Source organism: Astyanax mexicanus, chromosome 20, assembly GCF_023375975.1.
Source record: "Astyanax mexicanus isolate ESR-SI-001 chromosome 20, AstMex3_surface, whole genome shotgun sequence".
Classification (NCBI taxonomy): domain Eukaryota; kingdom Metazoa; phylum Chordata; class Actinopteri; order Characiformes; family Acestrorhamphidae; genus Astyanax; species Astyanax mexicanus.
Genome location: NC_064427.1, coordinates 2,306,918 through 2,329,840, shown reverse-complemented (window position 1 = coordinate 2,329,840; position 22,923 = coordinate 2,306,918). Strand labels below are relative to the sequence as shown.

Genomic DNA, 22,923 nt, shown 5'->3' with positions numbered 1-22,923 from the left:
GGCGCCTTAGAACTTTCTAAATTTCTGCATATATATGACATAAATATCTTCATAGTTTCACACAAGTCCTAAAACAGATAAAGAGATTTTTTTGCAGATTTATAGTGAATGCTTTATCTGAGTTTAGCTAAAATAAATATACAGATCTAAATTTAGTTAAATAAAAATATTCTGACCACTGATCATTTCTAGGCAATAATTTCGATCTGACAGTCTCTGCGTTTAAAAATATTTAACAAGAGATTATCTATTTTTTTTATGTTTAGTAGAGTAAATGTTTCGATGCTGCTTTTGCCTGATCTGCAGCTCAAAGCTGCGCTGAATCTGCTGGATCCACCGATCCACATTACTGCCAGATCTGCACAGATCAGAACACGTAACTCGTTTCACGTCAAACTATTACGTCTAAAAAATGAATGACCAAAATAATAATAATAATAATAATAATATTTGAGCTGACGTGGCTCAGATTAGCTGTGTTTCGCTGTATAAATGAACCAGAATCCACTGTTATTTTAGTATTTAGTTTTTTACCATTTCCTATTAACACGTGAAAACCACGTGTTCACAGCTGTGGGTGGACAGCTGTGTGTTATTTCGTGTGGTAAAGAAAAAATGCTTTTGTTTTGTTTATATATTTATACTTATATGCACTTTTACTTTTATATTATTCTATTTTTAATATTAGATCACCTTTATTATCAGTTCTGGCTTTAAGTTTTACCTCCATTTCTTTATTATTTTAGATCAGTTCAGTGCATGCATAGCCTCAGGTTAAAGTCCCTGTGTAACCACACACACACACACACACACACTCACACTCACACACACTGCAGTCATATGACCATAAAGTTGTACTTCCTCAAACTGGCTCACACACCCCCGCTGCTCCTCTTCTGGGTCTGATCTCTGTAGCCGGGCTCTCTGGGGGTCGCTGGCCGGTTTGGGGGGCTCATGGCCGGGTTCTGGAGGCAGAGGGTGGTCGCTGGCTGTCTGCTGCTCCTCTCTTACCTGCTTACCTGCAGCCTCAGGTGTGCAGAAAGCAGCAAGAGCAGCAACATCGTCCTCATCCTCACCGATGACCTGGACCTGGAGCTGGGTGGGCTGGTGAGTGAATAGATCTGAAATCAGGGCTTGTTTTTCATGCATGTTGTAGTTTATGGTTGATTGTTTCCAGCTGCTGTCTGAGATCAGTTTAAAGCATCAATCCTTAAGATATATTTAATCTAAAAGCATTTGGGGCTAGAGTTTATTAAGAAACTGCTATCTCATTATTTTGAGATAGTAATTTATTATTATTTATTAATAACTTACTATTTCAAAATAGTGAGATAGTATCTCAAAATACTGACTTACTATTTAAAAAAAAGAGGTAGTATTTTAAAAATAACGACTTACTATCTCATGGTTTTTAAATAGTATCTCAAAATAACGAGATAGTATCTCAAAAAATGACTTACTATCTCAAAAAAATAAATTAGCATCTCAAAATAATGAGATAGCAGTTTACTTAATGATAGAAAATAATATTAAGAAAAAAATTTGCTAAATTTTTTATTTTTTTATTTTAGGTTTTATTTTATGGGTTTTCATAGATAACGCTTTATGTTTGCTTAAGTTTAATATTTTGCCGGCTGCAGGAATGTCGACCTGTCTGTCTGGCTACTGTCAGTAACTAGTGGGAGGGGACCCCTTCTGTTAACAGGGTAGTTGTACTTTCCTGCATTGACCATCACATAATTTATTTAATTCTATTCACACAGTATGTCATTTAATTCAGTTCTTGACCAGTCGTTGTCTTGGGTACTAAGGCCCCAAATTTAGATATATACAGTTATATTAATATTCTGATTTATTGCTCTGCTCTGCTCTTGTCTCTCTGCAGACTCCTCTAAAGAAGACCCAAGCTCTGATTGCGGACGCAGGTGTCACTTTCTCTAATGCGGTGAGTCTTTAGAAAAAGACAAAAAAGTTAACGGTTGACTGCTGCTTTTTCTTCTGTCTCTTATTGACTAATGATCTGATCTTCCCCCACTGTTCCCACTGTTCCCACTGTTCCCAGTACACCGCAACGCCCCTGTGCTGCCCGAGCCGCAGCAGTATCCTCTCGGGGAAATATCCACACAACACCATGGTCCACAACAACTCGCTGTCCGGCAACTGCAGCAGCAAAGCCTGGCAGAGCAACCAGGAGAGCCGGGCCTTCCCCGTCTACCTCAGCAAGCTCTTCTACCAGACCTTCTTCGGAGGGAAATATTTAAATCAGGTCTGCTGACTTTTCTACGTAACACTGTGTCTACAGAAAAATAATGTGATTAGTCACAACAACATTCTGCGATTAATCTCTGTAAATTGCAATTTTAATAGTGTATGTTTAAAAGTAAATAAAATAATGAATGTAACATTGGAAATAAATCATTTTTATTATATTATGTTAGTGACTTAAAACATTTAAAAGCTGGTATTTACTTGGGTTTTTGGTAGGAAGGGAATACTGTAGTTTAATGAGCCTGTAAAGAATGCATCTACCCTACTGCTTTAAAGTTGCTTTACTTCAGATATAGGTATAGTTTTGAGAGAATCAGCAAAATATAATCAGAACCTAAAAACATGCTTGATAGTAACATGCAAATGCTTTCAAGAGTAGTGTATAAGTAGTACATGAGGAGTCCATACAGAGTCCATGAGGAGTCTATGAGTGGTCTATGGGGAGTGGTATATATGTACATATGTATATGTATATATTTAGTTTAATCTGTAATTCAGTGTATATAACCCACTCTGCTGTTGTTTCAGTACGGGTCGGAGGAGGCGGGAGGGGTGAAGTATGTTCCTCCAGGCTGGGACCAATGGCACGCTCTGGTGGGTCACATTGTGTTTAATCATCAGTTCACAGTTTCTCACTGATTTGTGTTGCTTAAGCTCAAACTCTCAAACTTTCCTGATGATCAAACCTGCACAGACAATCTACACTACATCTATCTCACTTCCTCTGACTAAAAAAACAGCATCATTAACTTTAAACTGTAACTAGTTTCATTACATGACCTAGCAGCATGTTTATCTCATTTAGAAATTATGCTGAGGACTTAAAATATTTTGTTAGCTTATTTTGTACAAATATCATAAATTACTAACTAAATTAACAAAGAAAAACGTTCATTATACATTATTAATTGGGGGGGGGGGGGGAGAAAAATAGTTTCATTTGTATTTATTTATACACATTATTTATATGCATTTGATCTGGTCCAGTGAAATGTTCTTAATGTAGTCAATAAATGGTTGGCAGGTTTTAGTAAATGTTTAAGTGTAATTTAATTTAAGTTGATTAACAATAATTAACAAAATATTCTGTAAGTTGTATAGCATATTTATTTAAAAAATCTTCAACTCAGTGTGTTTTTTATTGATTATTTTTTTATAAACATGTCTGTGTGGGGTTTTTTTTCAGGTGGGGAACTCCAAGTACTACAACTACACTCTCTCAGTTAATGGACAGGCAGAGACTCATGGAGACAACTACGAAAAAGACTACCTCACAGACCTTATCGTAAGTTTTTAATTATAACCAAATAAAAAATGCGGATGAAACTGAACATTTTAATAAAATTGGGTGATTTTTTTTTTTTTTTACTTTTTTTTTTTACTCTTTTGATTGGCTGCTGATGGAGTGGGTTCAGATTTGAGTGGGAGAAGAGTTTATACTACCAGATTCAATCCAAAATCAAAACAAGCTTTACTTCCTGCCCTACCTCTAAACCCATACATCACCCAAAGCCCCTCTCATTTTTTTTTTAGCCTTTTTCAAATTTGAGCTGAGGTTGGAGTGAGCGAAAAATCAGGGGGTTAAATTATCTTTCAATTTCCAGTTTCCAACAATTCCAACAGTTAATTTTCCCTGTGCTAATATTACCACATTTTTGTTGTTCCCCCAGAAAATAAAATTAAACATTATTCTGCTATAATAATTTAAGAAGGTGGAGGAATACACTGAGGATTGAAGTGATAGTAGGTCCTAACTGCAGTGCTCCAGTATCTAATAGAAACATTCCTTTAATTGTAGAGACAGTTACTCCAACAAAAGCAGGATAAACTCTTTTTAATACACCAAATACTTGGTGTCCTAATACTTTTGTGCACCTACAGTATGTTAGGAGTGTTGATCTTCAGGTATACACTTCCTGTTTTGATGGAAATGATGAGAAGTGTGTCTTGTGCTGTTTTAGGAACCTGTTCAGTTCTGCTCGTCAGCTGATCTGTTTGCATGCTGCTGCGTGTCATGGTTATGGGGTGGCGTGTGATTGGTCGGTTGTGAAAGTGCTGAGCTCTGTTTCCGGGTGTGATCCTGTTTAGGCTTGTGTTTAACCTGTGAATTGCCTGATTTAAAGCAGTCTGTCAGTTCTGATCTGTTATTATGCTGTATACTTTATCTATATATAACTACTGCAAGATCTCAGTTCACACTAGCAGGCGTCTCTGATTTTGTGGGTGTTTTTACGAGTGTGTGGGCAAGTACAAGGTCCAGCTTCTGATTAGAAAATACTATTGTCAAAACACATACTAAATAAATTCTGCATTGCATTGGTTTGTTTCAAAAAATCATAATTATAGGTGTACGTAATAACGAAAATGTTTTTAACCCTCTTTTTATCTTCAAATTTACAAAATCTTTTTCCTTGGGGTCACTTATCCAAGTTGGTCACATGTCACATGCTATATTTGTTTGTTGACTACTTTAATAGCCTTTAACTCTCCCTTATACAACCAGAAAACATGCGACTATGGAGAAATATGCAAATCATCATAAAATCTCATTGATATAGCTACAATTTAAATTATGGGTACTTTTTGTGTTTTAATAGCTTTATATTATTTCTAAATACATATTAAGTACATATTTTTGTCTCTCGAAAAAGAAACTTTAACTTCTTAACTGGTCTAGCGCCTCTGCTGGCTGGTTTCAGAATGGCGTGTAGCTCCCCGCCCACTTTGCATCTCATTTTCCTCCTCTAAACTGTTTTTATATCCAACAATTCCAACAGTCACTTTTTCCTGTGCTGATATTACCAATTTTATTCCCCCAAAAATAATTGTTATATTCTAATAGTTATTACATGAAATATATGAAATGAGTTTTTCTCAACTTTTTCTGTTATCCTGGTCTTTCCAGCTGAACAAGTCGCTGAACTTCCTGGATCAGCGAAGCCCCCAGTACCCCTTCTTCGTGATGCTGTGCCCACCGGCCCCCCACGCCCCCTGGACTGCAGCCCCTCAGTACCAGAAGAGCTTTATAGATGTGAAGGCTCCACGGGACGGCAGCTTTAACAAACCTGGCAAGGTGGGCGGTTCGGTTTTACCTGATGTTACTGTTTTGCTGAACGTGTTTTATTTAATAGGTGAATAGTCTGTCTGATGGGTTTTTCTTTAATTGTTTCAGGATAAGCACTGGCTGCTGCGTCAGCCCCCAAACCCCATGGCCAACAGCTCCATCGACTATCTTGATGATGCTTTCCGTAAAAGGTAAAGAGACTCATTATTTAATGATGTAAATACAGTAAATTGCCAAAAGTATTCCCCTGCTGCCTTCAAATGCATATGAACTGTCTAACTAACTAAAATACCAGTTTTAATCCATAGTGTTTAATATGATGTCGGCCTACCCTTTACAGCTTTAGTAAAGAGGAGGCAGACAAAGTAATAAATAAAAGTAATACAAAAAAATTTAAACCAACATTTACTATAGATAAATAACATATATAAGTACAAAAATACATGTTAATAAAACCAGTTAGAGTTGCCTCTTGCTTTCTATGCATCATCATTGTGGAAGTAGCTGTTAGAAGATTGGTACACTGTGGTCATGAAGGGATGCACATGGTCAGCAACAATACTCACGCAACAAGTATGTGGAGATCAAATGACGGCCAAAAGTGTAAATGAAGTAAAACCTGACGTGGCCTTCTGCTGTTGTAGCTCAATGTCTTAAAGTTTGGACATTCTGAAGTGTTTCTCTGCTCACCACAGTTGTGCAGAGCCGTTACCATGTGAGACATGCACACGTTTTGTGCGGCCCTAATTTTGTTTGAGTAATATTGTTTCAGCATCGACATGACCATGTGCACATGTGCAATAACCACATTGCAGGATGTGCAATTTTAGATCAAATCGAACGCAGCACGCTATAACTTCTTTTTCTGTTTCATAATTTTCTTATTTCCAAAACTTTTATTTATTTGATTTTAATTTTATGTACATAGAGGAGATTATTAACCCTTTCATTATGTTCCAGTGATTGAAAAATATAAGAATGCTATTTTCTGTCTGTAATGTACCCAAAACAAGTCCCTAAAGTTTTAGATAAAATCTGTATAAAATGTTTAAAAAACAAACAAAAATGCTCAATCGTTTTTTTTTTTTTTTACGTCTATTGCATTGAAAGCCTGTGTTTGACATTTATACCCTAGCAACCACCATGGACACCATAGCAGCACCATAGCAACCACCTAGCTTAGCAGCTGTAGTGAACGGTGGAAGCCAATTTAGCTGCACAACCATCCTCCGTTCCTCCAGGAAATGCACTTTTTTAGTTTTATATTTGATATTTGACCTTTTAATTTTACAAACCATCTCCTTACACATGATTTTTATTATTAAAGTTTTTAAAATCGCATTAAAATTTGTATAAAAAAGCTTTTACTTTGCCATCGTTGTTGCCATGATCTAATATCTGAGTTGCCGAGTCGATGTTTTTCCAGTGCAGTGGGCGGGGCTAAGCTACTGTTTCTATGGCTTGTAAACTTTTTCATTGGCTGGTTCATGGATGGTCTCTTTTGATGGACAGCATGTCTGAATTAGTTTTATGTGCAACAGAACATTAAAACAAAGGAAATACACGGTGTCCATAGTGATGGACACAGGGTCCGAAAGGATAAATATCATTAAATGTTTAATCATTGAGTAAAATTGATCTCTGTTCTATTTATTGTGGTTTGATTGTAGATGGCAAACTTTGCTATCTGTGGACGACATGGTGGAGAAGCTGGTGAAGAAACTAGAAGACATAAAAGAGATAAACAACACCTTCATTTTCTTCACCTCTGATAACGGCTACCACACAGGTACACAGACTCACTACACTCTAATATTAATAGCTGTATTTTATACCTGTTTTTATAGCTGTTATATAGCTGTTTTAATCCCTCCCTCAGGTCAGTTTTCCCTCCCCACTGATAAAAGGCAGCTGTACGAATTCGACATTCACTTACCGCTGTTGGTGCGGGGGCCAGGAATCAAGCCCAAACAGACTCTATCTGTAAGTTATAAGTATAAATTTGTGTAATTTGTGAATTCAGTGTGTATTAAAAGTCACAAGGCCTCCTTTACTATTGTCTTCCTAAAAGAAATCATTAATTAGTTCTTCAGAAAAACTAAAATAAACTCAAATGTATTTAAATTGATCAAGTGATGAACTGATGAAGGGCGATGCTTGTGAACGCCCACAAGTGTATAAGTTGTTAGGTGTTATCTTGTAAGTAAGGTTAAACACTGGACAATATGCTCATGGCAATACAATGAATAACGACATGAGTTACTGGAGCTGGAGAGAGATGGATGAGACGAGATATGATTCATTGCAATATCAAGAAATGACACCCCTAAAGTTCTAATTTGTTGAATGCTGAATTATTTCTTTGTGTTTTAGGACCCAGTGATGAATATTGACCTGGCTGTGACCATCCTGGACATTGCTGGAGTCAATGTCTCTGCCTTAAATATGGACGGACAGTCTTTTCTTCCACAACTTGTGAGTCAAAACCTATAGCTGTATATAAACATGCATTTTTAGGGTGTTTTCACACCTGTAGTTAAAAGTTTCTATGGTCCAAGATGATGGGAATCCCAGTCAAAAGTTTCTACAGCCAGTTCAGAACTAATTACTTTCCCCATATGAGAACAAAACAGCTTAAAAAACATGTTCCTGTACAAAGAAAGAGCTTAATTTTTTTACGTTAGGCCCTACTAATCCAAAATAGCTGAGAAAATCTAAGAATGCAAACCAAGCCTGGTTTAAAGTCTGGGTCTCAGGAAAATAACACAACCAAGGTTCAAGCTTTTTTAGGCTTTAGAGTAGAAACCGAAGCTGAAATAATGTGCTATAGATAAGTAATGGTGAGAAATGAACCCTGATAGTGGGTCCCACGCCTGTAGTAGCACCAAGTCATAGCCCACAACATCCAGCATCCTCCCCCAGATGATGTGTTTTTGGTTAGGTTTCACCACCTAGGTGTAAGTAACTGTTAGACTGGTTTAGATTTCTATATAACTCATTTTCGCATGCATTTTAAACCTGGCATGGATTTCCATATATTTAGGGCTAAGTATCTGTAAAGATGCTACTGTTGCTTAGCAACAGGGAGAAGAGCAATCAAAAGAAATATATATATATATATATGTATTTCTTCAGATCACTAAATCCACTGTATTTCTATATACTGCAGGTTCCATCAGCACGTAACGGCACGTCTCGCCCGTACTTCCTGGTGGAGTACTCTGGAGAAGGTCTCTTCCCTGCAGATCCTGACTGCCCCAAACTCGGCCCGGGATTGGCTGTCAGTATTTCTCCTCTTTTTTGATTTATAATATAAATTATAGCTGGATGAATGTTTTTTTTTTCACTCTTTGGTTTTGTAGAATTGCTTCCCGGACTGTGTGTGTGAGGACGCTTGCAACAACACGTACGCCTGCGTTCGGACCCTGAAGGACAATAATTTCCAGTACTGTGAGTTTGCAGATAATGAGGTACAAGCTATTTTATTAATCTTACGCTAAACTCGTGAACTTGCATGCATAAAAATAAATAAAAATGCAACAAAACATTTATGTAGCATTTTTTACCCTTTTTTTGAACCTGTTGTTACTAAATGTTCAAAGTAAAAAAATAAATTAAAATCTGTGATCAGAATTTATGAATCAAAAGGAAAAAGTGCATGTTGCAAATTAAAAATATTTTATATATTTTCTTAAAGACACCTGGTTACTTTATTATTCTTAGTAGTTTTTTGAAAATGTTTTGCATTTGGATTTTGCTGCTAAATTTTTTTTTTTTTTTTTAATTTTCCGTTGCTTAATGTTTTTGCTTAAATAATCTGCAATTGTGAAATGTCATATTTTTATGTAAAAGGATTTTTTTTGGATCTGTGATTCTATAAAAACCTCCTTCCCAATTTTACATGCATTTTTATTGTACATAGATAAAATACTCTACTTTTAACTCTACTTTTTAAAAACTTTTTTATTTATTCACAAATACTGTCAGGTTCAAAATAACTTAATACATAAAATAAACATATCTCCCATACATAAGATTTAATCACAGTGGATATGCTTTTTTATCTTATTAGCACCACCTATAATCTGACCATCACTCTTGGGCAAAGAACAGATGAGTGACAGGGCAGGGGCACTGCAGGGGCCAATCAGATTTCAGCTGGGGCCAATGCCCCTGTGGCCCCACCCCCAGAAATGTGTATAGAATATATAGAATTGTGATTAGTAAATTTGATTATATTGTATATCGTCCAGCCCTACTGAACACTGAAATTACTTATATTTACTGTTTTTAGATGCCGATATTGATGAAAAGCCACATTGTTGTTCTTTTTTTTTCTTTCTTTTTTATTTTTCCTCCAGTCATTTGTGGAGTTCTACAACCTGACGTCTGACCCTCACCAGCTGGAGAACATTGTGAAGAAGGTGGACCCTGCTCTCCTGCAGACCATGAACCAGAGGCTCATTAAGCTCCAGTCATGTGCGGGGAAGAGCTGCCGAGAGCTCAAGTGATCCTTATAAACCACCCGGCGGATCTCCAGCCTCAGACTCAGCCTCAGACTCGGGGTCTGAGCGTCTCTCGGGTTAAACTTTATGAGAAGGCTGGCCAACTTCTATGATCCACATAAATCACAGAGAGCGGCCACAGTGTGTTCACACACAGCTACTGCTGCTACACTTCAAACAGTCACGATGTAATTGAATTGAATTAATTCAGTTTAATTATATGACTGTGTACACCTTTATCACACCTTTATAACTGCGTATCACACAGTTTTACTGTATATCCATTCCAGTTGGGCCTGTCATGATAAGTATTTTGGTTTAGAAGATTTTATATATATATAAAAAGCTCTGGAATATTGTCATTTAGAGCATTTATTTGCAGAAAATGGGAAATGGCTGAATTTAACAAAAAAAAGTTGCAGAATTTTCAGACCTCAAATAATAAAAACATAAAAAAAACAAGTTCATATTCATAAAGTTTTAAGAGTTCAATATTTGGTGGAATAGCCCTGGTGGTTTTTGATCACAGTTTTTTAAATGCGTCTTGGTATCATGTTCCCCTCCACCAGTCTTACACACTGCTTTTGGATAACTAAATTCAAGCAGTTCAACTAGGTTTGATGGCTTGTGATCATCCATCTTCCTCTTGATTATATTCCAGAGGTTTTTAATTTGGTAAAATTAAAGAAACTCATCATTTTTAAGTGGACTCTTATTTTTCCAGAGCTGTATTTTTTCTTAAAGTAGGGAGAAAAGAGGAAGAAATAATAATTAATCAGGAAGGTACAGAAACAGGACAAAATCCTGAAAAAGTCTAAATAATATTCAGTATAAAAGCACAGAAATAATAGATGAAAAAATAAATTTAGACGAACAATATCGTTGTGATTGTAAGACCATTTTATGCCACTGTTCTGATAATATGAATTATATAATACCATAATGATTATATAATGCATTATTACACCATTTTAAAGAGCAATGATTTATTTTTTTTTTAATAATGGAATAAATATTTTAAATAGCCTAAATAAATTTAATGTAATTTTGTTTTGAAACAGAATCAACATACCATCTCACGGGTTAATGGGTTCTTTCTTGGTCCCTCCAATGTGAATGTACCTGTAGCTTTAATATGTAGATTTGTGTAGAATATTAACAATCAACACTGAATTGCTGCTATTTTACAGCAGGTTACTCTTTTTTTTTAACATCTTACTGTCTTTAATTCATGCATTAAATCTAACTTTGCTTCAGCAAAGTGCAAATTTCAATTTAAAGCACTTTTTACATTTTAAAACATGATTATTAAAACCACATTGCACCCATTCAGAGGAACTGTGAAATGGTGGAGAGCTTTAAATCATATATATTTTTAATATAAACTGTATTTCCGGTCACATATCACATGAATATTTTAAATATTATTTAAATGTGAATATATAATTTCCCTCTCTCTCTTTTACATGTGCATCGCTCCACTCCACTCCAGATATTTGAGAACACACTCCAGAGCTTTAAACTTTCTCACTGTATTTGTAACTGGATTTTTTTTTTATGGATTATGTTGGATATTTAAGGGAAAATTGTCTCATTTAGGCAAAGTTTTTTTTTTTTGTATTATGATGGAATTATATGTGCCTTGTCTTTTGCACTATAATTGTGAACACACTTTTGCGTTAAAGGAAATGTTAATTTTACAGAATAATAATAAATGTGAAATTGGGAAGTTTAACCACCCCCAAACTTTTAATTTTGTCCTGTTTGAAAAAAAATGTTAAAGAAATTCTATTAAATTCCTTAAAACAGTGTTGCCTGGTTTATAATATTGTTGAGTTTTATAGTTATGCGCTGATGTGGTCTTTTTTTCCTGGGTTAATGCCCATATTCTGTATTTCACATGTAAATATCTGCTGCTGCTAATATAGATATTTATAACTTACAGAGAGATTACACACCCCAGTTTAACTTTAAAACGTTAATAACTAATAAAAATCAATAAATATTAGCTTAAATGAGTAGACGAGAGTTGGCCTTTTGTAGTAGTGTGGCCAGCACCTCTAACTCCTTTCCCAGCATAAAATAATAAAAAAAAAAATTCTAAAAACAATTAATTCTGGAAAAATAGCAAATATTATTGTGCATTTCTAGTGTTTTGTGTGTTGTTAAGCAGGCACCACGGGTACCATACTAACACTTTAGCAACCACCTAGCATTTGCTTAGCAACACCATAGCAACCACCTTGGAATTGTTAGTTACCACTTAGCAACCACACACCAACAACCAGGTATACCACAGCAACACCACAGCAACCACTTTGCCACAGCTTAGCAACCAACTGGGATACCTTAGCTATCAGTGTGAACTCTTTTAGCTGTCCACTTTTCTAATTAATAATGTGAATTATTAATCTGTGTAAACAGTCAAAAGACAAAAAAAAAAACAGGGTGTTAAATAATAAAGCGTCCCCACTTAGTTTTAGGGAGCAGAGGTAAATAAAAATTAAATTAAAGAAAATAGTTACTTCATCTCTTAAAACAATTAATGAATCTTATGAAAAAAATTGTTTAAATCCCTTAATGATGCAATAAATATTAGCATTAGGAAATCTATGCTAAGTAGGTTGCTAGATAGCTTAAAAATAATAAAAATAATTATAATAATAATAATAATAATAATAATGTTGGCATGTGTGTTTGCACATCAGGAACATTTAAATTTACAGAGATTATTTATTTGTTTTTGATAATTGTTTGCTTTTAGTGCATTAAAAAAAAATAATAGAAAAGCAAAAAAAAAAACTTTAAGCCTATATAATTTATAAACTCTCTGTGACGAACATACAGAACACAAGCATGTTTCATATTTTAAACCTTTATATTCACATGATATTTATAACACAAACAGTTTGAACTGAAAAAGAAACACAGCTGTGAGTTCCGATCCTCCCTCCATTACAAAACATTAACCAAACACACGAGAGGTTAGAGATATTTATACACCACTTTCTCCTCCACCGTCTGGATCTCCATCTTCACAGGACATTTATAGAAGTGCGAGAGCAGTTCCTCAGTGTAGCCAATAAAGAAATAATATTTACGAGGAGGCATCTTCTGGAACATTAAAGCAGAGATGATCAGCATGTTTCCTCTGCGCTTAATAACCAGTTCATTCGCCAGGCACCTGTGAAACGTGCCGTATATGAAGCGTCGGATGAAGGCGTCTTCTACTGTTCGATCTGCAGTGCCGTGCTCTCCATTCAGATTACCTAAAAAAACATAAAACAGTGTGCAAAATTCTAAAAAACTCTAAAATTGTAAAAGTCTTTTTTTTTGTTTTGTTTGAGCATAAAAAAAAAAACAGTGTGCATTTAAGATTTTTTTTTCTGTCTGTTGGATATACTGTAGATACCCAGTTCAGCAGGTGTAAAGTTGTGGTCTATGTGTCTATGCTGCATAAATGATGAATATATGGAACATATAGATGCAGCATAGTAAAGGAAAATCAGTAGTGCACTTTGTTAGTGCACCTTTGATAGTTTGTTGTGTTTTTTTTTTAATCATTTTAATAGTGTAAGTCAGTGCTGGACTAAATAATAATATGTCTTTTCAACTAAAATGAGCTGAATAGGCTGATTAGAAGTCTTGTTATAAAATAATATTAGGATATTAGAGCCATAATAAATAACTACACTATACTATTACATACACATACATACATACATATACCCAGTAAAACTGGAAAACTTTTCAAGAGGTTAAAATCAATAAAAAGAGTGACTTGCTTGTATGATGGGAGAGCCATCCCTTCCTGTGAGCGATCTGGTGGGGGGGCAGAGCCTCCTCATACGTCATCGGCCGGTCCCCTTTACCCACACGGATACGAGCAGCACGATTCTGCAGAGACAAGACAACAGACCCATTAACCCTGCAGCTACATCATATCCTTTACAGCCAATCAAAGCATTACAAATACTGACCATAAACCCTGAATATTATATAGTATCAGCATCATCATCACCACAATGCACAGCACTCTGTTATTTTACACTGACTGAAATATCACTGACAGTTGGCTGTGGAATATTTAGTAGTGAGTAGTGAAATTTCATGACTGGACTTGTTATTGCACAGGTGCTGCGTCCTACAGTATCACTGTACCACAGTGCTGGAATTCACTGAACTCCTGAGACCCATTCTTTCACTACTGTTTGTAGAAGCAGTCCCAGCATGCCTAGCTGCTGCTTTTATTATTAAACACCTGTGAAGACGGAAGAGATTCAGGAACAACTGAGTTTTATTATTTGGATGGGTGAGCGAATCATTTTGGCAATAATACAGTTTAAAGTTAAATTTTAAGAACACACCAGTCCTCCATACCTTATTACAGACTGCTGTAGAGTGGATGCTCCTCACTCCAGAGTTCAGCCATAGTGCACCATTCAACTGACTACACAGAGTCTATAAGGGAAGAAAAAAGTCATAAGCCATGTATCAGAAAATGAGAATATTATATGAGACCAATTGGTACTTTTGACAGTGTGGGCAGTGTGCCAAGTCCGGCTGGAAAATAAAATCCGCATCTCCAAAAAAGTGCTGTAAGATTTTTCCACTCTTCCTCCAGACTCTGGTCCTTTGATTTCCAAATGAAATGTAAAATGTACTGATCATCAGTGATGGATTGGAGAGACATGTCATTTGCTGGTGTTGATTCACTGTGTCAACCTCTCAATTATAGTTACATTTCTTAAATAAAAAAAAAATAATATATATATATATATATATATATATATATATATATATATATATATATATATATATATATATATATATATATATAGGGCTCTGGAAACAAATAAGGGCCCACTTCAGTTTCTAAATCAAGCTTGGCTTGATGGCTTGTGGTCATCCATCTCCCTTTTGATTATATTCCAGAGGTTTTCAATTTGAAAAATCAAAGAATCTCATCTTTTTTTACACACTCTCTTATTTTTTTTTCACAGCTGTGATATATATATTAACCCTACATTAAAAATAATGAATTAGGGACAATAACACAGTAACTCTGCTGTATTCTCAGGCTCGCAGTGCTGCCCGCTCTACACTACACACAGAGAGCTGAACTATAAAGAGCTGCAGGTGATTTTTTGGTAATAAACGGAGTATTAATGGTGTAAATCAGCGCTTACTGTTAATAATCTCCTCTGGCTGCTGAAGGACGCCGCCATGGCTGCTGCACATGACCACCAGCGACCATCACCCGCTTCCTGTACCGCAGCGGAGCTTCACTGCCGCCCCCTAGCGGCTCCTCACCCACACACCAACCCAGATACACACTGTACTGTACAATGCATTTATAACATACAACAATATTTTTACCTTAATGTGTTGCAAATTGCGACAGTTTGAAACATTTTACAATTAAATAAGATATCTAAATTTTATTTATACATATATATATATATGTGTGATGTTGCTTGTATGTGCGGTGAATTTGGCCTAATATTGTGTCCATTTCATGTTGATTCTTTGTATTATTTACAAAGATTAAAAATCAATTAAACATTATATTCATTAAAACATCAATATCAACAAATAATATAGATACTACATTGAATGAAATTTAATAATATATTTGGATTTTAAAAGTACTTTTTTTAGATATTATAAGCATATTTAAATAGTATTCCATGATAAATCTTATGATTTTAACGTACTTTTGCGCTCTCTACTGGCATTTTGTTAAAACTACAACAAATTAAAATGAGGACAAAATAATTATTTTTCTTAATATTTTTTTTTTTAACATTGAGGACTGATATGCATACATAGATAGATAGATTTTTTAAATAAAGTAGTCTCTAAATATATAAATATATTAAAGTTATATCTTTAGTAACTTTAATAATTTTTATTTAATTTTGTTCTCTTCCTGTCAGTGGAGTGACTTCTGCTGTTAATAATGCAAAAGCCAAATATTTAATTAAATTAAATATGTTCATTTTATTAAACTTTTAATAAATTCTTTATAAATATATTTGTATTAACTTTTAATGGTTAAAAGTTGTGAACAGGCAAGGGAAGACTTTTATTTTGGTAAGTGGTACCGGAAGTGTTTAGTAAGGCTGTATGGTGTTGTGGCTGTGTGTGTTTTTTAGGGACTGAAGCTCTTTCTCTGTTTATAAACTGTGTAATTTACTGTATTTCGCGCAGTTAATCGTGTGTTTTATATCAGTGTGGTTTATTAGCGGTATATTAGAGCTCGCGCTGTGTGGAGAATGTCCTCGCCGGTGGAAATGACGGAGTTATATGATAACGCGCTGCTCGGGATTCTGCAGCACGTCGGAAACATCCAGAATTTTCTGCAGATTTTTTTCGGGTTTTTATACAGAAAAACTGATTTTTACCGGCTGATGAGCAGCTCTACCGACCGCATGGGTTTTCCGCCCGGAGTCGCGGAGAAAATGGTGCTGAAGGTGAGAGAATTGCATGCTGAAGAACTTGAAAAACTACTGACCTGTTTATTTACCCCCACTGTTCATCCACAACCAGTACAGTACAATACAGTGCTGTGAATGACTGTACAGTAAGGTACAGTACAGTGCAGTGAATTACTGTACAGTAAGGTACAGTACAGTGCAGTGAAGTACAGTGCTGTGAATTACTGTACAGTTAGGTACAGTGCAGTGAAGTACAGTGCTGTGAATTACTGTACAGTTAGGTACAGTGCAGTGAAGTACAGTGCTGTGAATTATTGTACAGTGAAGTACAGTACAGTGGAGAGTAGTGCAGAGCAGTACAGTACAGTGAAGTAACTTACAAATACAGTGCAGTGAAATACAGTACAGTGCAGTGATGTACAGTCAAGTGCCAGTACAATGCAGTGAAGTACAGATGCAGTGCAGTAAAGTACACACAGTGATTTGAAGTATACATACAGTGCAGTGAAGTACAGTACAGTGGAGAGTAGTACAGAGCAGTACAGTACAGTACAGTGAAGTAACTTACAAATACAGTGCAGTGCAGGGATGTACAGTCAAGTGTAGGTACAGTGCATTGAAGTACACATACAGTGCAGTAAAGTACACACACAGTGCATTTAAGTATACATACAGTGCAGTGAAGTACAGTACAGTGGAGAGTAGTACAGAGCAGTACAGTGCAGTGGATAGTAGTGCCGTGCAATACAGATACTGTGCAGTAAAGTACTGTGGAGATTAGTACAGTGCAGTGAAGTGCACTGAACTGAACATCTCTTGGCTTGGATGAACTAAACTTTAGATGTAAGGATAATTAAATTAAATTGGATTGAATTACATTAAATTTAATATTTCATTTTAAAGACTGTGTTCCTGAATAAGGATGACCCAGCATCATTATAATTTTATTTTTATGTTTATATATATTTTAACAATGCTATTTACAAGTCTCCTCTTTCTCCTTTGCCTCCAGACATTTAAGCTGTTTGAGAAGTGTGCGGCTCAGGACAGAGAGCGGGCGATGCAGGTTGCTGAGGAGACCAAAGCAGTTCCAGCAGCAGTTCAGGAGCTGGAGGTTCAGTCACAGCCAGAAGAAGCAGAACCTGCTGAAGCCCCTCAGGAACCTGCAGCTGCCTCAGCTTCAGCCACAGAACCAGACGCTGCTTCAGCTATGGAGACCCAGTCACAAAACAGCGTCCAGCCTGCAGAGAGTGATCAGGCAGCAGCAGCAGCATCCAGTTCAGCCTCCGGTTCAGCCTCCGGTTCAGCCTCCGCTTCAGCCTCCGCTTCAGCCTCCAGTACAGATGCAGGGTAAGGGTTTGGTCTTGGGCTTTGGTGGAACAATCCTGGTTTTTAATCACAGTTTTTCTGTATTTTGGCATGTTCTCCTCCACCAGTCTTACACACTGCTTTTGGATAACTTTATGCTGCTTTACTCCTGGTGCAAAAATTCAAGCAGTTCAGTTTGGTTTGATGGCTTGTGATCATCCATTTTCCTCTTGATTATATTTCATAGGTTTTTAATTTGGTAAGAGTTTAGATATACACACATGCATATATACTGTCTGTTTTTAGAAACAACCTACACTGAAGCATATTTGTTTTATTATGTATTATCCTAATAATTTTATTTAATTTTACGTAATTTATTGATCTTGTCTGTTGTTTGTTTAGTGGGCAGACTGTTTATCAAGCCAACTCGGACAGCTACAATGGTGCAGTTAGAGAAAACTACAGCTGGTCGCAGGATTACACGGATGTGGAAGTTCGAGTTTTTGTACCACCCAGTATCGTCAAGGGCAGACAGGTAATTAACAGCCATGGCTATCCACAGCAGTAAAAAAAAAAAAAGTAAATTACCTTCTAGATCCTACTGTAAAAATTCTTATTAATTTTTTAAAATACATTTTTAATTAATACTGAAGTGATTAATACTCTGAAGGAATACATAAGGAATCATGTAGTATCTTAAAAGTGTTAAACAAACTAAAATGTTAAATGTAAAGTATTTAGGTGTTCTTATCTGGGGAGCTGTTAACTTGCCAACAGAGGGACTTTTCGCTTTTCCTTTACTGGGGCGGTCCTGATGAGTGCCAGTTTCATCATCATGATGGTCTTTTTTGCAACTGCATTTTCGGATACTTTCATAGTTCTTGAAATTGACTTTCGGATTAACTGACCATAAATTCTTCAAATATTTTTCCCTTTTCTTTACTTAGTTGAGTGTTTTTTGCCATAATATGTATTAGAACATTACTTATTCACTGTACATCTTCACCACTTTACAACTGATGCTGTCAAACACATTAAGAGGCAAGAAATTCAAGTAATTAACTCTCGATGAGTTCAGCACAGCTGTTAACTGAAAGCCTGAATTCCAGTTGACTCTACCTCATAAAGCTGACTGAGAAAAGAGACAGCAGAGATGTGCAAAACTGTCTAATCTAAACAAGAGGTGCTACTTGTTGCAGCAATGACTGTTTAATATCTTTTTCTATACAGGTATCTGTGAACCTTCAGTGTGGTTCAGTTCGTGTAGCAGTGAAGGAGGGAGCGTCAGAAAAAGTCCTGCTGGAAGGCGAATTTACTCACAAAATCAACACAGAGAATTCGCTGTGGAGTCTGGAGCCAGGACAATGTGTATTAGTAAGCACTGTTTCATTTCAAGCTGTTTTTCAGGATATTTTTTAAAATAGAAAGTTGTTGTTTGATGTATAAATAGTAAAAATGTGATTTAGGATGTAGAGAAACATGTTCAGTCACAATTTTACAAGTATGATAATACAGTTTCTTTAAGACTGCAATTTAAGTTAAGACTGTTATGTCCCAGTTTTGAGTGTTTTGGGAATTACTTGGTTTTAGAGCCCTGTTTTGGTTCTGCAGGATGTTCTTTTGTTCATTACAGGACACTGTACACTGGATTAAATGCACATATCTTTTAAAGGATTTAAGGGAGTGTTCATACTCAAGTCACAAACATTATTGATGCCATAAAATAGCCAATATGTAGCTGATATGGCACAAAACACAAAAAACAACCCCCTAAAGACTGTACCTAACAAAACCTCTCCTGCCAGGACAGGAGCCTATGAGCTGACTTGGCATTAAGCTTCCATTACTACTACTACTACTACTACTATAGAACCCTGTAAAGCTGATGCTTTTGGAGAACCCCATAGCATAGCAGAGCAGAGCATAGTCTCTTATTAAATGAACATAATTCCTGTTCTGTAGTCTATCTAATGCAGTTTAGAAAAAACATGGATTTCCTGACGTTCTTTTCTCCCCCCCCCCCCCTCAGCTCTCTCTCAGTAAAACTGGGGAGGTGTGGTGGAGCGCGGTGCTGAAAGGTGAGCAGGAGATCGACGTGAACCAGATTAACCGCGAGCGCTCCATGGCCAGCGTGGATGAGGAGGAGCATGCAGTGCTGGACCGCCTCACCTTCGACTACCATCAGAAACTGCAAGGAAAGCCCCAGAGCCACGAGATGGTAAAGTTCTAAAAAAGAAAAAGCATAGGCATGCTCTTTATCAGTCACATTTAGAGAGCACCTGTGTACCTGTATATGTATATATATATACATATATATATATATATATATATATATATATATATATGTATATATATTTGATGCAAATGGAAGCAAAGCTGCATATATATTAAAATAAAAATATATAAATAAATAAATAAAATAGATAAATACATACACAACATATAAATTGAATTGACAATTCAACGAATTGACACATTTTGCATATATCAAACTGTGCTGTTTCACTGAGCTCGTTGTCTTGCACTTTTCTGTTTCAGAAAGTTCACGATATGCTGAAGAAAGGCTGGGATGCTGAGGGTTCACCGTTTAAAGGACAGCAGTTTGATCCTTCCATGTTCGACATACCACCAAGCGCTGTCCAGTTCTGAGCTCTGCGGCGTGTTCGGCAGATGCTGAGAGCAGCACACTCTGACAAAAGCACTGACGACTCGGCTCAGACGGTCCGGAGCTCTCGATTTCAGGAGCAAACTGCAGCCTGTGGTGAAAAACTGCCAAAATAAAAGCCTCTGAACTGCGGATACAACAATGACTCTCTGACATGAATAGGTTACTGTGTGGCTTGGTGCCCGCGTGGGTCTGATTTATTATTATTACTGCTTTTATTCAATATAAAAATGTTGCAGCCGGTTGATTTGGCCCTCTGATATAAAATTAACATGGATCATATGTTAATGTTATTTAAAGGATGTTCATCCTATCAGTGAAAGGTTTGTTTGGAGATTTGTGTGTGTGTGTGTAAGTCTAGAGTAACTTGATAGCATTCTGTATTAGAAGTGAATGTGAACAATGATAGCCAAAGGTTTTATTAACCAAATGATGAACGAGATGTTTTACATGTTTCCTCATTACACTAAATTCAGCACGTCTCTGTGTGTATTAGAGCCACTTTCATTTAAACGTTTTGGCGACTGAATTTCATCAGAATATTTTGGGAGGTTCATTATATTTAGTTTTTTTTTTGGTCATTCAGTTTTTGATTTGTTTCCTGTGCCTGAACTCAATAAAATACATTTGAGAAAATCAGAGAGTTTGTTGTAAATATGGTTTTGGGAAAAATGTTACAACATGGCCCAGTTAATTGAGCACTTTAAAGGTTAAATGCATTCACAAAGAATAAACAACATAATTTCATAAACAACATATTTTGAAATAATTCTATACTAGGGATGCATGATGATATCTAAATTATATAAGTATTGGTATAATTTGTTTTTTAACATCAGCCCAATGGCCCAATTTGTGCGATATTTCAAACCGATACTTGCTGATGGATTTACTTTATGCTGGTAAAGGACCAAGCAACGCTTTGTGGCAAACACTGACCAAAAAAATGAAATTTCAGGAGAAACCTTTCATATTAGTGTTTGGATACAGTTGGATTTTTTAATGTAAACTTACTGTATACTTATTGTTAAAAATATAGACCATTTAGTGTATACTTTTTGTCAATTTTGACTTTTTAGTAGACACTTTTTTTGTACACTTAAATAGTTTTAAGTAAATTTAAACTATTTATTGTACTCTTATTTCAGGGTATTTTCTGTTTATATAGCTAGTATATATTAAATTATGGTTAGTGATTATTATGAGGGTCTGTGTCAGTATTATTAATATAATATCTATATTAATGTACTACAATATATTATCTATATGATCTATATCGAGATTAATATATTTCTATATATTATCTATTTCTATATTAATATATTACTATATATTACTACACATCTATATGTATATGAATATATTACTACATATTATCTATAGCTATAAAATGTATTATCTATATCTATAGTAATATATCAGTATATATTATCTATATCTATTTTACTATATTACTATATATTATCTATTTCTATATTAATATATCACTATATATTACTACACATCTATATGTATATGAATATATTACTACATATTATCTATAGCTACAAAAATGTATTATCTATATCTATAGTAATATATCACTATATATGATCTATAGCTATATTCATATATTACTATATATTAGCTATATTGGGGAGCGGACGCTGCGCCCCCTGGCGGAGAGGCGTGTCCCCGCGTGCGGCAGGCGGAGCTCCACAGCAGCGGCGGTGGCGGAGAGTCGGTGTGCTGCAGTCCGGCGGGGAGCTCGGTACTGAGGGGTCGGTACGGCAGCAGCGCAGCTCCTCAGCGAACCTCTCCTCCCGCAGTCGGGCGCGAACCCGCGGCGTGTGTCGGTAGTCGGTGCTGGGCGGAGCGGGACCGGGAGCGGAGAGCTGTAGCGCGGATATTTCCCACAGAGCGAGCGGCAGCAGCCCGGAGCGGAGAAATGGCAACGACTACCTGCACCCGCTTCACCGACGAGTACCAGCTTTACGAGGAGCTCGGGAAGTAAGAGCGCGATAATTTACCGATTATTATATTAACGTTACATATCAGGAGCTGCGGGATATTTATTTACATAAAATAAGAAAGCTTTCATACCTCAAATAATGCAAAGAAAACCAGTTAATATTCATAAAGTTTTAAGAGTTCAAAAATCAATATTTGTTGGAATATCCCTGCTTTTTAATCACAGTTTTTTTATGCATCTTGGCATCATGTTCTCCTCCACCAGTCTTACACACTGCTTTTGGATAACTTTATGCTGCTTTACTCCTGGTGCAAAAATTCAAGCAGTTCAGTTTGGTGGTTTGATGGCTTGTGATCATCCATCTTCCTCTTGATTGTATTCCAGAGGTTTTCAATTTGGTAAAATCAAAGAAACTCATCATTTTCAGGCGGTCCCTTATTTTTTCTAGAGCTGTATATGGAGCCGGGTTTAGAGCAGGGCTGAGTGGGTAGTGTAGAGGGGAGCATGCCAGCAGCCTGACGTTAGAACATTATTATACTCTCACCCCTCCTACTGCTCCCCCCACTCCCCCTTACCCTGTAAAACATCACAGACATCACTGAAAAAAATCCTCATTATTTACATCTAAATTAAATTCACTCTCTCACCCATTATAGTGAAAAATAAATATTTTATTTTGTATCATGTTATGTGAGCAATGTAATCTTTTTAAAACTTAA

General features: G+C 36.0%; 4 protein-coding genes across 40 annotated transcripts in view; 3 read left to right on the top strand and 1 right to left on the bottom strand.

The window, feature by feature from the left end:
- The first annotated feature begins 835 nt into the window (after positions 1–835).
- Positions 836–11,646, top strand: gnsb (glucosamine (N-acetyl)-6-sulfatase (Sanfilippo disease IIID), b). The gene is made up of 13 exons (XM_007250265.4): positions 836–1,107; positions 1,886–1,945; positions 2,063–2,266; positions 2,797–2,862; positions 3,455–3,553; positions 5,174–5,341; positions 5,441–5,523; positions 7,003–7,121; positions 7,212–7,315; positions 7,706–7,807; positions 8,502–8,612; positions 8,695–8,802; positions 9,694–11,646. Exons 1-13 carry the CDS (start codon positions 955–957, stop codon positions 9,841–9,843), a joined length of 1,527 nt encoding a protein of 508 aa, XP_007250327.1. The 5' UTR covers positions 836–954; the 3' UTR covers positions 9,844–11,646.
- A 1,050-nt stretch (positions 11,647–12,696) lies between these two features.
- Positions 12,697–15,165, bottom strand: mrps24 (mitochondrial ribosomal protein S24). Its single transcript, XM_022680680.2, has 4 exons — positions 15,027–15,165; positions 14,218–14,298; positions 13,623–13,734; positions 12,697–13,106 (listed from the first exon to the last, which is right to left on the bottom strand). The coding sequence occupies exons 1-4, from the start codon at positions 15,063–15,065 to the stop codon at positions 12,823–12,825; spliced, it is 516 nt and encodes a 171-aa protein (XP_022536401.1). The 5' UTR covers positions 15,066–15,165; the 3' UTR covers positions 12,697–12,822.
- A 777-nt stretch (positions 15,166–15,942) lies between these two features.
- On the top strand, positions 15,943–20,892 carry nudcd3 (NudC domain containing 3). Its single transcript, XM_007250266.4, has 6 exons — positions 15,943–16,313; positions 17,290–17,627; positions 17,991–18,123; positions 18,819–18,962; positions 19,618–19,806; positions 20,127–20,892. Exons 1-6 carry the CDS (start codon positions 16,116–16,118, stop codon positions 20,235–20,237), a joined length of 1,113 nt encoding a protein of 370 aa, XP_007250328.3. The 5' UTR covers positions 15,943–16,115; the 3' UTR covers positions 20,238–20,892.
- Positions 20,893–21,950: 1,058 nt separating this feature from the next.
- LOC103033831 (calcium/calmodulin-dependent protein kinase type II subunit beta) overlaps positions 21,951–22,923 on the top strand; it is a 79,264-nt gene continuing 78,291 nt past the window's right edge. For 9 of the 37 annotated variants that reach the window (XM_049468427.1, XM_049468418.1, XM_049468422.1 and 6 more), the window contains exon 1: positions 21,952–22,242. In XM_049468427.1, the coding sequence (XP_049324384.1) occupies positions 22,181–22,242 (62 nt within the window). In that variant the 5' untranslated portion in view covers positions 21,952–22,180. Of the gene's footprint in view, positions 22,243–22,923 lie in introns of all 37 variants that reach the window. The other 28 variants (XM_049468434.1, XM_049468425.1, XM_049468432.1 and 25 more) reach the window with 6 other exon arrangements.

What these genes read in the sequence shown, in the direction of transcription:
- gnsb (XM_007250265.4), top strand. Translation starts at nt 955, where the DNA reads ATGGCCGGGTTCTGGAGGCAGAGGGTGGTCGCTGGCTGTCTGCTGCTC. An exon ending in ACCTGGAGCTGGGTGGGCTG is followed by an intron (nt 1,108 to 1,885) that starts GTGAGTGAATAG and finishes GTCTCTCTGCAG; the next exon opens with ACTCCTCTAAAGAAGACCCA. An exon ending in GGGACCAATGGCACGCTCTG is followed by an intron (nt 2,863 to 3,454) that starts GTGGGTCACATT and finishes GTTTTTTTTCAG; the next exon opens with GTGGGGAACTCCAAGTACTA.
- mrps24 (XM_022680680.2), bottom strand. Translation starts at nt 15,065, where the DNA reads ATGGCGGCGTCCTTCAGCAGCCAGAGGAGATTATTAACA. An exon ending in CTACAGCAGTCTGTAATAAG is followed by an intron (nt 13,735 to 14,217) that starts GTATGGAGGACT and finishes TTGTCTCTGCAG; the next exon opens with AATCGTGCTGCTCGTATCCG. An exon ending in ATGGCTCTCCCATCATACAA is followed by an intron (nt 13,107 to 13,622) that starts GCAAGTCACTCT and finishes ATGTTTTTTTAG; the next exon opens with GTAATCTGAATGGAGAGCAC.
- nudcd3 (XM_007250266.4), top strand. Translation starts at nt 16,116, where the DNA reads ATGTCCTCGCCGGTGGAAATGACGGAGTTATATGATAACGCGCTGCTC. An exon ending in AGCCAGGACAATGTGTATTA is followed by an intron (nt 18,963 to 19,617) that starts GTAAGCACTGTT and finishes CCCCCCCCTCAG; the next exon opens with CTCTCTCTCAGTAAAACTGG. An exon ending in AGCCCCAGAGCCACGAGATG is followed by an intron (nt 19,807 to 20,126) that starts GTAAAGTTCTAA and finishes TTTCTGTTTCAG; the next exon opens with AAAGTTCACGATATGCTGAA.